The sequence below is a fragment of the Agrilus planipennis genome, unplaced genomic scaffold, assembly GCF_000699045.2.
Source record: "Agrilus planipennis isolate EAB-ADULT unplaced genomic scaffold, Apla_2.0 scaffold21, whole genome shotgun sequence".
In the NCBI taxonomy this organism is placed as follows: domain Eukaryota; kingdom Metazoa; phylum Arthropoda; class Insecta; order Coleoptera; family Buprestidae; genus Agrilus; species Agrilus planipennis.
The window spans coordinates 862341-878276 of NW_020439030.1; the positions used below are offsets into that span (position 1 = coordinate 862341).

The 15936-nt window shown below is 35.4% G+C and overlaps 1 protein-coding gene across 2 annotated transcripts in view; it reads left to right on the top strand.

Annotated features, from left to right (window-relative positions):
* LOC108740800 (tyrosine-protein phosphatase non-receptor type 9-like) overlaps positions 1–15503 on the top strand; it is a 48425-nt gene extending 32922 nt beyond the window's left edge. For both annotated transcript variants that reach the window (XM_018475289.2, XM_018475286.2), the window contains exons 2-3: positions 271–504; positions 15219–15503. In XM_018475289.2, coding sequence (XP_018330791.1) covers positions 271–504; positions 15219–15488 — 504 coding nt within the window. In that variant the 3' untranslated portion in view covers positions 15489–15503. The remainder of the gene's footprint in view (positions 1–270; positions 505–15218) is intronic.
* Positions 15504–15936: the final 433 nt, after the last annotated feature.

Here is a 15936-nt window from a genome sequence, read left to right on the forward strand (position 1 = left end):
GTTTGCCACTCGTGTTAACGAAACGTTAGGAAGTAATTCCAACTGACGATGCCTTTAGATCCAAATCAGGACAGTACTAGTTAACTAAACTGAGGATTTCTTAATTTCTTTTGTAAATTTATAGTAATTTACAAATTAACGTTAACATTAATTAATTATGGAACGTAATTTTTGAAGTTATTTCCGGATAATTGTTTTATACATGCATTTTACTGTATATTATTCATCTGCACTATTATTTTTCTTAAATTTTGTTTCTATTCTTTTCAGGCAACGAAAAATTTCATCGAAGTAGTGAATAAAGTCCGGTTACGTCGCAGTTTAGGTCCGGTAAGTTGGTCCACGGCTGTGCGTTTTTTAATCGCGCGAAAATTTGACGTGGCTCGTGCGGTTGCTTTATTCGAACAACACGAACTGACCCGACAGAGGGAAGGACTCATGCACTTCGACCCTATCAAGGAACCCCTCAAAAGCGAACTGAGTACCGGAAAATTCACAGTGTTGGTAAGTATAAAATAATGCATTAGGTACATCTGTATTGACTAATTTTCGAAACAGTCGAATCGATTTCTAATGGACTCTTCAGATATGAAAAGGGAATTTTTAAGATTGATTTAAACCAGCAATTCCAATTTTTTTTATCACGGAACCCTTATTGATCCACCCCGTCTTTGGCGGAACCCCACTTTTACAAAAAAACAGTAGTTTTATGTCTAAGGTACTTGACATCTCATTATGCACATGCTGCAATCTTCAACTCGAATTTTGAATTCAAAATCTTTATTGCTGTAATGTCTGAGTGTTTGGAGCTGTCTCCAGTCTAGTTCTGGATTTGTTTTTAGTGCAGGTGTAATTCTGAAAAGCACTTCACCCTGGTGTTTCGCAGAAGGGTTACATGGGTTCCGTGAGATACGGTGTTTTTGCCCTAGTAGAAATATACAAAATTCTGCCGTTCTGCATTTAACCATATTTTGAATCACCAAACCAGTCATAAAAGGCCAAATTTTTAACCGTTCATTTTGTGATACAGACGAGGATCGGACAATAAATTGGAAGCAACCACGCCATTAGTATATATGTTACCGGAAATGTATGAAATTAAGGAATAGTATACAATTCCTAGGATATTATATAATTCCGAGGCCATTTAGGAAATCTATAAAACATTGTGTCAAAGATTTTTTAATACACATATATATGCAGTTCCTAGTAATTGTATGAAATTCCGATATTGTACTAGGAAATGTATAAAAGTAATGCTTTCTTTGAATAAAATAATGAAACACTTTAGTAAACTGAGAATTAGAGTTATCTGTGTTTACGCGGATCGTCTCATCGAATGACGCAATACCCTCTCCTCGCTACGCTATTCCCGTACGTAGATTTTCTAGGAAATGTGTCTAATATAATTTATTTCACACATTTCAGTGCGATTTTAGGAATTATGTACATTTCCTAGGAATTTCCGTTAACATATACAGAAATAATACGACTTCAATAAATGCAAGAGGTATTACGCTTATTTTAGGAGAGTTTCCAGAGAAGCTAGTGATAGTTTTAGATAGACGGTTGAAGAAACTTACTCCACCTGTTCACAAAATTGTGCGACATATAGTTTTGGAAGTGATTTGTTTTGAAATAAAGTGGAAGCGATATTGACAAAACAGTATTGTGTGAAAATAAATGAAAGTAAAACAAAAATACTGGTACCTATGCAAGAGAAGAAAAAATTGAGAAAGAGCGAATTAAAAAACTGATTTTAGGTATCTAAAAGAAACTTTTGGGTATTTCATTTCCACCAGCCACTAATGCTGGTAGCCGGACAGTCACTTCTAACTACGCCGGAAGGTAGGGCGGAAAGCCCTCTTCAGTCTTCTTTCAGGAATCGTGGGAATAGGTGGGTGGTGGTTCGGGTGAAAAGTTGAGACGCACGAAATGAAGACAGAAGAGGATGAAAGTTTATAGGTTGAATATTACTGTCTCAGCATTTGCCTAAGTGATCCGAGGAAACCACAGAAAAACTTGGACCAAAGCAGACACAGACCTGGAATCGAACGGGCGTCCTCCCAAATGCTCAGCAATGAACTAAACCTCAAGGACATGCCGCTCGGTTTAGGTTTCTAGAAAGTCAGATCTAAGTTAGAGCGGAAGAAATAGTAGGGATATAAATCAAAGGATAGCGTAGGGTCGAGTCACCTTCAGTAAAAAGAAGTCACTTCTATGCTCGCAAGCGGTTAATTTAGAAATTCAAAAAAGATTGTTAAAGGCGTTGTAAGGATACGAAACATGAACGATGGGCGCGGCGGAAAAGAACAGGTTAGAAGTGTTCAAAATGTGAATGATGAGGATACCGTGGATAGAGAAGGTTAGAAATGAAGTGGTATTAGAAAGAATAGGAGAACTGAGGACTCTATGGAAGTCAATAAGGAATAGGCGAGATAGGTTGATAGGACACCTTCTCAGGCATGAAAGTCTAGTTAGAGACATATTAGAGGCAGAAACAGGAGTTAGGAGGAGTAGAGGTAGACCTAAATTACAGTTTGGAAATAGTTAAGGATGTCGGTTGTTCTGGTCTTAGGGAAATGCGAATATTAGCTTAGGATAGGAAATAGTGGAGGTGCGTGTCTAACCAGTCTTAGGACTGACGACCTTATGATGATGATGGTAAAAAAAAAATGATAACAAAGAAATGTGTAATTTCTAAGCTCCACGAAAATTCGGCCTTTATCTGTATACGTGATTAGGCACGTACCCAAATTAATAAAGAACATTAAATCTTAGTCAGTAATTTATCGAAATTACCAGACGTGGATCGCCATTTCAGTCAGATTTATTAGTTTTCATCAACAGCCAAAGCAGATTTTAAATTAATGAGACAAAGAGTTAGGGAAGTTATTTTCTATTTTACAAATAGCAAAATTGTAAATATATATTTGATATTTAACCGTAAGGAAAAATATAAAGAAAATTTGAATTCCACATTTGTTCATGTCTCGAGCGAAAACTATAACCAAATTTTGAGGCAATGAACGGTTCAAAAAAATCTCGGAAGAATAAATACGTATATATTTTCGGATGCAGAAAAACGATCGTGTGTGAGATTACCCAAATATGTATATCACAATGTTCTCAAGGAGAACTGATGCGGGTGTGAGTAAAAACAACGAACAAGCTGCTGGACTGACAGCAGCCCAAATATTTTTCTTCTTCCCTACATTGAAAGTAGAAAAATTGCCCGTTCCCATTTCCTAGAATAATCGAGACAATGACTTGTGACAAATTGTTTAAAAAAGATAACTGACGTAAATGTTATGTAGTGATACATGGTATTAAAAAGGAATTATAAATTTGTGAAATGATGTTACTATCGTGTGTACCTAGTGGGAAGTAGAAATTTGTATGTAGGTGTTTCCTTATGTTTTTAGGGTTTCGTATATGAAAGGTCCAATGGAACCCTACTGTTATGACAACTACCGTCTGTCTTATTGTTGTAAAACTGATACAACAAATTGGCCAATTTTGGAAATGGGGATCTTTTTAGGGCTTATAAAAGATACGTATAGTTTCAAGGTCAAAAATTAGGAACTTGTAATTCATGTTTACTGATTTTTTAATTTCTTCTTAATGTTAGGTTTTGGGCTAACCTTGGCCTAACCTTCAAAAAATGTACTGTTCGTTTTAAGAAGTTGGAGATATGCCCCTTCCCTTTATTAGGATGCGCGGATCATGTTTGTCTGCGGAACACATTTCTACACCTATCATCGAGCGAGTACTAGACAAAAGTGTACAGTACCATTTACAAACTGCCTCGTTAAAATTTAAGAATATGCTTTATTTAAAAGCATATTTAGCCAAAAATAATAACAAGTGAATTACCTTAACGTTCTACACACCTACAAAGCTTTTGCTTTGTTTTCTATTGTTAATTTATATACATTTTTGTTTTAAGAAATTGCTAAACATTTTCGTCTAGTACTGTACAGTTCTAGCCGATCTCCTAAGACCGCACATCGAGAGCTCTGCTCGTTCAAGCTTGTTCCAACTATTTCTGTCTTGCTCACGCCTAGTGTGTATTCTTTCTATTTTCGCGCCGATTTCTTCAAGGTCACAATTCTAACAAATTGAAATGAACTGTATCAGTTAGTGTCTCTAACCGAGGATAAGATGTTGATACGTGTTTTAGTTTTCCAACTCTTTTGTGGAATTTTGGAGCTTTAAGCGCTTATTTCTAAAGTAATTTTCCAGAATATTCTACGTTGACGTATTAATAAAGAAAATGATTAATACATTCCGCCGCTGTTCGTAGATGTAATAAAGGTAGGTAGATGAGAAGCTGTTACCCGCCGTCGTCATTCATCGTCCGAGCAAATTACTTTTTAAATCGAGGATGTATCCTAGTTAACCGGCTACCGAGCAACTCCGTATACGCGTTTCCGGTAACCTTTTGCTGCGTTATTAACGAGCTTCCGGTACGTCATCCCAAAACTGAAGTCATCATCTGCAATGGAGATGAGATTAACTTCCCGCCTCGCCGTCTCTCGTACCGTATAGTTTCACACCAACTGGACTGTACATAAATTCAATAGGAAAAACCTAGTTGGCCTTCAAGGATGTACAACATTATTACACATATTTGGTCATCGTTAAACTTATTATCAAAGTTTATTTTTTTAAACACTAGCTTTTACCCACGGCGTCGCCCGAATGGAAAAGGAAACCCGATCGGAATTGGTTAGATTCGAAAATTAGCCCGTCTCAATGCTTTTGAAAAAGGTCGTCGTTTGATTCTTAATAATATACAAAATAACCACCCATAAGCTTAAAAAAAAGGTACATATTTCGATATTACAGACAAATACTTCTACTTTGTGTAGACGTATGTAAATGTTGTGGTAACAGAACCGAACCTGCAAAACTATGAATTATCCTTTCGATAAGGTAATGGTAAAGGATTAGCCCTAAATTGGCCATCATAATCCGTATTGTCGCTAGAAATCTGGAACGTACCTTCCCTATTTTGAGGGCGACGTTAAAACCCCTTTCTCATTCATCTTGAGATGGCTATGCGTAAGCTTTTAAAATTGATTTCTCGTGGTTTTAAAATGTTGGAGTTTTTGAAAATCAATCGTAAGTTTGAAACAGATAATTGCAAAATTGTACAAACTGATTTAGACGAAAACCAACCAGTTAATAGTAGGAAGAAAGAGAGGTTTCTGAATGCGGTAGTTAACGATCCCTGTAATAGTGTCCAAATTTTTGATGAACTAAGGGATATTTTAAAGCATAACAAGTGCAAATGTTACAAATTGCGAAATACCCAAGAAATTTTTCGAGAGGTCCACATCAAGTCGAACGGTGTTTTGTGAAGAAATGATGGAAAGGGCGAACAGATTTATTGAACAAATTCTGTTCACTGATAAGTCTTCCTTTTTATTCATGGCAATTCCGATCCATAGGGATCGATTAAATAGTCCGTTAGATCTTCCGATTTATCCCTAAATTTTTGAACGTGCCGGTAATTTGAATGGGCTCCATGGAAAAATAATCGAAGCGACAAGTAATGTTGCAGTTGAAATTTTGGAAAATACTCATCGAGCATTTTACAACATACCTACGGGGATACTGTTTGACACAGTTTGGTGACCCACTTAAAACTCTTATAAAGTATTTTATAAGGAGTTATGGAGCAGTAGAGGCAGTACTGAATTTCATTCTCGGACAGTCACCGCGCCACCCCAATAACTCCTCTAATTAGTCCTTCATGTCTCAGAAGTCGTCCTACCGACTTATCACTTTTGTTCGCCGCTAGGTCACACACTTCACCCTGCTCTGTTTTTTAGTTTATCTTTACGGCTCTGCGGTACTTATATAGCGTATAGTTTTAGGTTCTATTTATGTTGTAGTGTTTTCGGTTAGTTTTTGTACTACACAAATATGGCGCGATGAAATAAAAAGAAAACACTAACACAGATTTCATTTTAAAACTTATAATAACCACAGGAGAAGGTGGAGAAACTATTTACAATACGATGTAACAGGAACAAGACAACTACAAAAGTAACAATCACGGTGATAAAAATGTATACGAAAATTTAGGTTAGGTTAGGTTAATAGCTGAAGGAAAAGAACTAGAAGAACTTACTTTTGAAAGTAAGGGTATTTATTGATAAAGTTGTTGAAGATTGGCAAAGAGAAGGGTAGTTTAGAAGAAAGAAGGTTTTACCGTCTAAAAAATTTTGGAGTGACCGGAACAAATAATAATCCGATGGTGCCAGGTCTGGAGAATATGGTGGGTGTANGTTCTTTCATTTCTAATAGTAAATATTGCAACAAATTAACACTGATTAGAAGAAACAGCAGGCTGTCGCAGAGGTAAACCCGTTTTCACTGTTAATGAACAGACGTGTATTACAGTACCGAGTTGTATATTTTATTCGAAACGAAACTTTCATTAGACGTATCGGTTTCAACGGGCATTTTTATGTTTAATTCGAATAATAAAATGGCATTTATATTACACGTGTTTCGTTATTCCGTATAGGTACCTAATTATCTTGAAAGCGGTTTGCAATTATTGCATGCATTTTTTGTTTCCTAGGAAAATATTGTAACATATATACTCATCTTGTAATTGTGACCACGATTATAAAGTTTCACTAGAGGCTCTAGAAGCCTTGCCTTGAGACTGGCGCTCAATTATTTTACATACTCGAACATCCCTGTACTCTGGGCTGTGGTACGATGAACTTTTTCGATGTTTTTCAATTTTCTGTACATACAGAGACATGCACCTTTTGCTAATACCACCCACGACTATACAGGGCGTCTTTGAAATAAGTAGCAAGCTTATAAGAGCTGATGGGGATTATAAAATAAGAAAATTAGGTAAACGTTTGGTGGTCCGAGAGCACCGTTTTCAATAAAAACGTATTTTAAAGTATAGGCAAGAGCCAGTCCGGTTCTGGTAGGATTACACAGGGAAACACGACAATGCAACACAGTATTCAATCACCTGGCAATTAGTAGCATCCGTGTTGTATGTCTTTTGTATTTTTGTACGTACGTATTGTTTGTTATTTGCTTGATTAGATTGTTTGATTGACGATGTTTATGTTACAGTCACTTCTTTGTTTTTTTATGTTTTAAATTTTCCTTGTCCTTCTTTAATCAAATAAATGCAATTATAGTCAATAAAAATTAATTTCATGTCCGTGATTCAATTGACATGAGAGTACAATAGGGGAGAGACTGCTGCTTCACTGTGACTACATTGGATCTATCTACAGTAATTTAAAAAAGGCGTGACGACTCCTCTGTAATAAAGAACTTCCATGAAACTGTGTTTATTTCCGAAATCGAAACAGCATTAATTATAATGTAATTGCGCGTGCACACTCAAAATACATGTTATCTACTTTCAGTAGCTGTTCAGTATTTTCTTATGAATAATACGTGCTGAATTTTAATTACAATTTTTAGTAATAGCATCAACGAAACCTTGTAATGGAATCGTTAAAATAAGAAACAATGGGTATTGTTGGTAAACCAAAAGGTAACGTGTTTTTTACAGTAGAAAAACATAACGGTAAATTTTCTTTTTTTTCTGTAGGAAATTATGCAAGTATATGTATGAATGTCTAATGGTTTTAAGAAGTTAAAAGAAAAAAAATAAAAACCTTCATTTTTGTTTTACTTGCACTTTATTAGTAATAAAAAGATCCGTAACTAATTAAACCATAGTGTGTATATAATTATAGCAAAATTAATTAGACATAAACATTTCGAAAACTATCTTTTTGACGAAATAAAACAACTGATATATTGTAAAATTATCGACAGATTTGCGGTTAGTTTTCATCACATTCGGTTTTAATCAATCCAAGACGTAAGCTCATTTGATTTAACATTAAATGTAATCAGTAGCGGTTTCACCATATCAATACGGCTGTGGAACTGTAGAATTAATAATTGGGCTTACAATTAGTTCTTACTGATCACTTTGAATTTACGCCCTTAATTAATGTTGGAAAAGAACGTTATCCACTGCAGTTCATGGTCAGTAATATTAAATTTAAGTAAATACTTAACACTTACTCTACATTTCAATCAATATCCTTTAAAAGATTATAAAATTGAAGTTCCAGAGCCTCGTATTTTCTGCTATTATGCATTACTGCACGGCGATCTCTAAAAGAAACACAAGAACTGCGAAATTGCAACACTGTAAATGTTCCTCAAACGAAAACCAAATTTTATCTTCGAATGGTTCATCAAAAGGCATAAACTTAATGTGGAAGAAATTACTAATTGTAATAATGACAGACTTATAAACTTATATAACTCTAACATGAAGGGAGACGCAAAAAAATTCGAGTTATAGAGTTTTCGACATATGGAGGATTTTGACTTGACTAAATCCTTTAAGTGATAATACCATTTATTGTATACTCCTAAATTGTTTTCTAAGAAACAATGGTCTACTTCCATTGTCGGCAAATCCTTAAAGTCGATAACCTAGTTTTCTTTGAACTATAGACGTAATAAGTTTCAAATTATCGAGTTGTAAAGGTTGTAAAATATGTAAAATATTGCTATGTTCGAGATACAGAGGTCTAATTTAATTTTTCGAGTTATAGAGAACAAATATGTACCAAAATGTCTTGCAGGCAGGGACTCACTGATTATTTCGACTAATAGAGGGTTGAGATTTCGAGTAATGGAAGTTTTTGGGCTTGAAGAGAAGGAAACAAAATATTTTTTCTGGTTTTGGAGGATTTCGTCTTATCGAAGTTTGACTTAAAGAGGTTCTACTGTACTTGGATTATATAAACAGCTCGAACATAATATTAGGGGATTCTTCTGATATTGTTATGGTGTTGTCAACTTGCAACATAACTTATTGTGTATGTACCTATATATTAGATTACTGTTCACAAATAGTTAAAGGATATAGGATGTTCTAGTTTTAGAGAAAAGCGAAGATTAGTTCAAGATAGAAAAAAGTGGAGCTGCGTGTCTGACTGACGACCTTATAGTAAAGATGATCCTGGCTGGTTTAGCCACTAGTTAGCACTCACTTTTAATTGCTGTGTGCTGGATGGTGTATCATATCTATCAGGAGACGTCCAATAGTCAAAATATTTTCGTCAATATCAAGAAGGCTTCATTCTAACTGATTGGATCATGTTAAATTGGAATATCCTATTCATTTTGATATAGTTTCAATATTTATTACTAAAAGCGTCAATTTTCTCGACTTTTATTTGCAACTTTTTCAAGTGGCATTGAATAAATTGTTCATATTCTTGCGGATTATGTTAGAATACATAGGAATCCACTTTTCAGTCATCAAAATCGGTCAAGAATTAGCCAAATAAATATTGGCCAACTTTGACGCCTCTTGGCATCTGCAACATTCTCAAATCGTCAGATGATCCATTTCAAAGGATAAACGCATTATTATTTTTTCACAGGACTCATTATGAACTACAAGTACAACACTTGTTTACAATAATTGTACCCAGTGGCGTAACTAGCGTTAGTATCGCCCCATTCTTGTCGCAAAAAGAACTAAATTGGTAAAAGTGCACTTCAGATCGGGGCAGACAGTTATTTACGCCACTGATTGTGCCTAATTGGTGAAAAATAAACGCACTCAAGTAGCACAATAAATAAAAGTAAAATGTGAACGTTTACTGCTATTAAAATTTCAACTGTAATGATTAGATCGACAAATAAGTATTACGGTATGTTAATGTGATGGCCGGTGCACCGCGTAAAGTCAAAGTTATGCATGCAGCCGTTTTAAAAAGGAAATCCTTAAAATTCAATAAGTAATAGACTTGATACGTGCTTATGTACACGATCGTTACAAAAATTATCCTTCTCGGTTCCTGTGGATCTACAATTACCTATTATTCGTTCTTTCATTTCTAATAGTAAATATTGCAACAAATTAACACTGATTAGAAGAAACAGCAGGCTGTCGCAGAGGTAAACCCGTTTTCACTGTTAATGAACAGACGTGTATTACAGTACCGAGTTGTATATTTTATTCGAAACGAAACTTTCATTAGACGTATCGGTTTCAACGGGCATTTTTATGTTTAATTCGAATAATAAAATGGCATTTATATTACACGTGTTTCGTTATTCCGTATAGGTACCTAATTATCTTGAAAGCGGTTTGCAATTATTGCATGCATTTTTTGTTTCCTAGGAAAATATTGTAACATATATACTCATCTTGTAATTGTGACCACGATTATAAAGTTTCACTAGAGGCTCTAGAAGCCTTGCCTTGAGACTGGCGCTCAATTATTTTACATACTCGAACATCCCTGTACTCTGGGCTGTGGTACGATGAACTTTTTCGATGTTTTTCAATTTTCTGTACATACAGAGACATGCACCTTTTGCTAATACCACCCACGACTATACAGGGCGTCTTTGAAATAAGTAGCAAGCTTATAAGAGCTGATGGGGATTATAAAATAAGAAAATTAGGTAAACGTTTGGTGGTCCGAGAGCACCGTTTTCAATAAAAACGTATTTTAAAGTATAGGCAAGAGCCAGTCCGGTTCTGGTAGGATTACACAGGGAAACACGACAATGCAACACAGTATTCAATCACCTGGCAATTAGTAGCATCCGTGTTGTATGTCTTTTGTATTTTTGTACTTACGTATTGTTTGTTATTTGCTTGATTAGATTGTTTGATTGACGATGTTTATGTTACAGTCAGTTCTTTGTTTTTTTAACATTGTAGACTCGATCAGTCGAAATTATTTCAGTAAGTCAATGTATCACTGTCATAGGTCGGTGTAGAACAGTAATTGTTACAATGGCGTTTAGGACGGCACAATTTTGTGACATGATAATAATTTACGGCGAATGTGAACACAATATCCCCAGCGAAAACTAGCTCAGCGGCAAACCGTCTTATATGCGGTACAGAGATTAAGAAAAACTAGTTGGTACATCCTCCATGTGAGGGTGTATCAAATGCCAGTGCAGAACGCTAATGATTTTCGCGACCGTGTGATGATTGCTGCAAATGAAATATGCGAAATACCGGACCTTATTGCGAGACTCAGAGATAATTTTGGTAGACGTTTCAAAGCCTGTCTTCTGGACAGTGTAGTGGGTGTGCTTACGGTAAAAAAAAACGTTAATGCGCCTTAATGGTTATGCGGAAAACCTTAATGATATTCATTTGTCTACTAATGTGTAGTGACTTACATTTTTTAGTTTCTTTTGTGTGCTTACATGTTGAGATGTAATTTAATTAATACTGAATACTGTTAGGGAAGAGTAAATGTTGTTATTATTTCATTTACATGGTAATGGCTGCCTATAAACATTATGTGTAGTGAGCTTTGTTGATGTCTACCTTAACCGAAAGACAACTAGTACTGTTTACACAATCGATGTAGCTTTTGAGTTCGTATCTCCGTTCATAGGCTTCCGAACGTAACATTTGATTCTCCATTGCATCTCCAATACTTGCCATTTATTTCTGAAACACCCCGTATATGCATGTATTGATGAAATGCTTGTTTCTAAGAACATTTTCCGGAAAAGTAAACAATCGCAAAAGCTGTCGATTTCATGTGTGCGTAATATAAGGGACGGTCCAGCTCTAAATTCTTATAAGAAAAAGTATCTCCTTTTTTAAAGCTATAAATAAGAGCCTGAAAAGTTTTTTGGCATTGTTTTTCTCTAGAATATGAAAATATACGTTTCAAGAAGAGAATTCTACTTAAAAATAGTCTCTGCCTTTCTTTTTTGAAAAATCTAGAGCAATAAACATTTGACGGTTCGAAATAAACAACAGTTCTACATAATTTTATTCGATTTACAATTGAATGAGCTTTGCTATAACGCCTTAAAAATACGAGAAAGTTATTTCTGCAATAACAGTGCAATTGCAAAAAAATTCATTTTTGTCTGCTTTTATTTCCGTAATTAAAAATTGAATTTTACGTCTATTTGTTTCATTGATTTTATTTTCTTATAATGTCATAAAGATTTTGTAGTGTTTCAATGTAACTGATGAATCGCCTTTGTTTTTGACCCAAATAAACAGCGACATTACTAAGATGATGATTAATAGCTAAAGCAAATAATTACAGAGATATCAGAATGTGATAAATATTCAAATACTTAGTTATGTTGTATGAGCAATAAAATGGAAGCATATGTATGTATACAGGTATCGGGAATTCCATGTCAAATCGTACACCTTTTAACTTTTGGAACATGGATTTTCTAGAAGATTTTTATCGTTTTCTACCCATTTAAAATGTCAATGTCCAATTTTTTTAAATGTACAAAAATAAATCATTATCATCATAAGGTCGTCAGTCCTAAGACTGATTGGACACGCATCTCCACACTTTTCTATCCTGAGCTAATCTTCGCATTTCCCTAAAACTATAGGGTTGTTCGGAAAGTCATTTCGTTTTTTCCTGACAGAGGATTTAATTGTATTCTTTTGCACCCAACTTCACATTTAAGCCGTATAATTTTTATATGCTTTGAGAGCTCATATAGCAAGGCTTGTGTGTGAAAAATTCCAATTAATTCTACGCAGTAGTTTTTGGTTGGTGCCCTTTTAAATATGGAGAGCGATAAGCAGCATTTTCGACATATCTTACTGTTTTACTACAGAAAGGGTAAAAATGCTGTTCAAGCCAGAAAGAAATTGACTGATGTGTATGGAGAAGGTGTGTTGACAGTACGCCAGTGCCAGAACTGGTTCGCTAAATTTCGATCCGGCAATTTTGATGTCGAAGATGCACCACGTTCGGGAAGGCCGGTTGAAGCTGATAAAGACGCGATAAAGGCATTAGTTGATGTGAACCGGCGAATAACAACACGTGAGATCGGATTGAGGTTAAATTTATCAAATTCAACAGTTTATGACCACTTGAAAGGCCTGGGATTATCCTCGAAGCTCGATGTATGGGTTCCCCATGTTCTCACAGAGAGAAATCTGTGTCGCCGCATTGACGTCTGCGATTCGCTTCTCAAACGTCACGAAAATGATCCGTTTTTGAAGCGCATCATCACTGGGGACGAAAAATGGGTTGTATACAACAACGTCAAACGCAAGAGGTCATGGAGCAAAAAAGATGAACCGGCTCAAACCATTTCCAAAGCCGATATTCACCAAAAAAAGGTGATGCTGTCTGTTTGGTGGGATTTTAAAGGAATCGTTTTTTTTGAGCTTTTACCGGATAACACAACGATTAATTCGGAAGTCTACTGTCATCAGCTGGACAAACTGAATGATGCACTTCAACAGAAAAGGTCAGAACTAATCAACAGGAAAGGTGTAGTGTTTCACCAAGACAACGCGAGACCTCACACAAGTTTGGTCACTCGCCAAAAGCTTTTACAGCTTGAATGGGATACAATGCTACACCCACCATATTCTCCAGACCTGGCACCATCGGATTATTATTTGTTCCGGTCACTCCAAAATTTTTTAGACGGTAAAACCTTCACCTCAAATGAGGAGGTCAAAAACCTCCTCGATCAGTTTTTTGCCAGCAAAGACCAAAAATTTTATGAGCGTGGAATTATGCTACTACCAGAAAGATGGCAAAAGGTGTTGGACCAGAACGGTCAATATATAATTTAATAAAATATTTGTTTATTATACGAAAACTGTCTTTCATTTCCACAAAAAAAAAACGAAATGACTTTCCGAACAACCCTATAGAACAACCCATATCCTTAACTATTTGCAAACAGTAATATAACCTAGGTCTACCTCTACCCCTCCTAACTCACTTTTAATTGCTGTGTGCTGGATGGTGTATCATATCTATTATCTATTATCTACCTTCCTTCGCCCAAAGAAGTAAAATTACTCTAATCTAAAATTATTCTTCGTTGCAGAAATTAATAGAGACAAGGTATTCCTGAGTAGGTACTGTTTCAGTTAGGAGACGTCCAATAGTGAAAAACGTTTTCATGATGTCAAGAATATTAGGTTTGATTCTGACTGATTGGATCATGTTGAATTCGAATACTCCATTCATTTTGGTACAATTTCAATATTTATCACTAAAAGCATGAATTTTATCGACTTTTGTTTGCAACTTTTTCAATTAGCATTGAAGAAATTGTTCATATTCTTACGGATTATGTTAGAATACATAGGAATCCATTTTTCAGTCATCAAAATCGGCCAAGAATTGGCCAACTTTGACGCCCCCTTAGCAGAAAAGCTATTACCTATGGAATCGAAAAAAGTTATAGACACCTCATTTGCAATATTATCAGATCGTCAGATGGCCCATTTCAAAGGATAAAAGCATTACTCTTTTTTCACAGGACTCATTATAAACGACAAGTGCAACACTTGTTTATAATAATTGTACCCAGTGAGTCCTCTGTTCTTCTATTTTTTGTAATACCTCTTCATTTCTAACCTCTATCCACGGTAGCCTCATCATTCGCCTTTAACACCAAATTTCGAACGCTTCTAACCTTTTCGTTTCTGCCGCGCACACTGTCCATGTTTCGCACCCGTAGCCGTACGCCGCGTTCCAAATATACACCTTTAACAATCATTTTCGAATTTCTAAATTAACCGTTCGCAAGCATAGAAGTGTCTTCATTTTATTGAAGGCGATACTACCCTGCGCTATCCTCTACTTTATATCCTTCTTACTCCTTCCGCCCTGACTTATCTGACTTCCTAGATACCTAAAATCAGCCACTTCTTCTAATGTTTCGTCTCCTATCTTTATATTCGCTCTTTCCCTACTTTTTCGTCCCTTGCATACCAGTATTTTTGTAAAATAAATAAAACAAAAATATGAAAAAGGTTTTTTTTACAGTTAAAATTGTAGATAAACTATTTTTCAACTTGTACAACTTTTTTTTGATGCAACCATTATGTTATGTTAGGCTATAAAACGATTTTTTTTTGTTTTCCAATTTTTAAATTTTCTAAAAAAAAAATACCGAAAACTTAGGAGTCGTATTCATACAGAGATATTCCATTAGTTACCCTTTATATCGTAGTGGAGGTCCCAAAACATTTTCGATTTAAAGGTCATTTCTTTCCCTATAAAAGGATTAAAGCGAGAGCTAGCTTAAAAAACTTAGTTAAAAAGAAAAATAAATTAATTGAAAACAAAAAATGCAACTAGTCGTATGACGAATATTTTTAACTACATAAATTCTATCTTTTGTTTCAGCCCACAAGAGATGCAACAGGTGCTGCTTTAGTGGTATTTACAGCTCAAAGGCATATACCAGCGACTTCCACTCACCAAACAACTTTACAGGGTGTCGTATACCAATTGGACGCAGCCCTTCAAGATCCCATAACTCAGAGAGCTGGAATTGTTTTTATTTACGACATGACCAACTCCAAATACTCGAATTTCGATTATGATCTGTCACAAAAAATACTCACGTTGCTCAAGGTAAGAACAAATCCGATTCCATCGTCACATCGTCAGTAAAAAATGGGTTTACAAACATAAAACCCCCAAATAACTTTTACATACGTAAACCAAAATAATATTTAGAATTAATAACAGGTCAGGGCTTATGTGCCTTGAAACTTCTGGCCCGTATGCTATCTCACCCAGAATATTAACCCGATGTAACGTAAACTTCCAAACACGAAGCATTTCACTTCGCCTAACCCTAGAGGCTGTGTTTAATGCAAAATTATGCGGCGATTTTAATTAATGATCCAAAAATGTTTATTACATTGTCCACATCGAAAGGTTTTGCGATTTTCTCATCGAAAATTTCGCTTTGTGACCAAAGGGTAGGGTTGCCATCTCTAAAATTTGGAAACCAGGACAAGATGCGTGAAAACCCCGGATTTTAGAGTCCAGAATCCGGACATGTCAACAGGTTTTTTTTAAACATAGTGTAATAAAAAACAGTTGAAAATGTCAT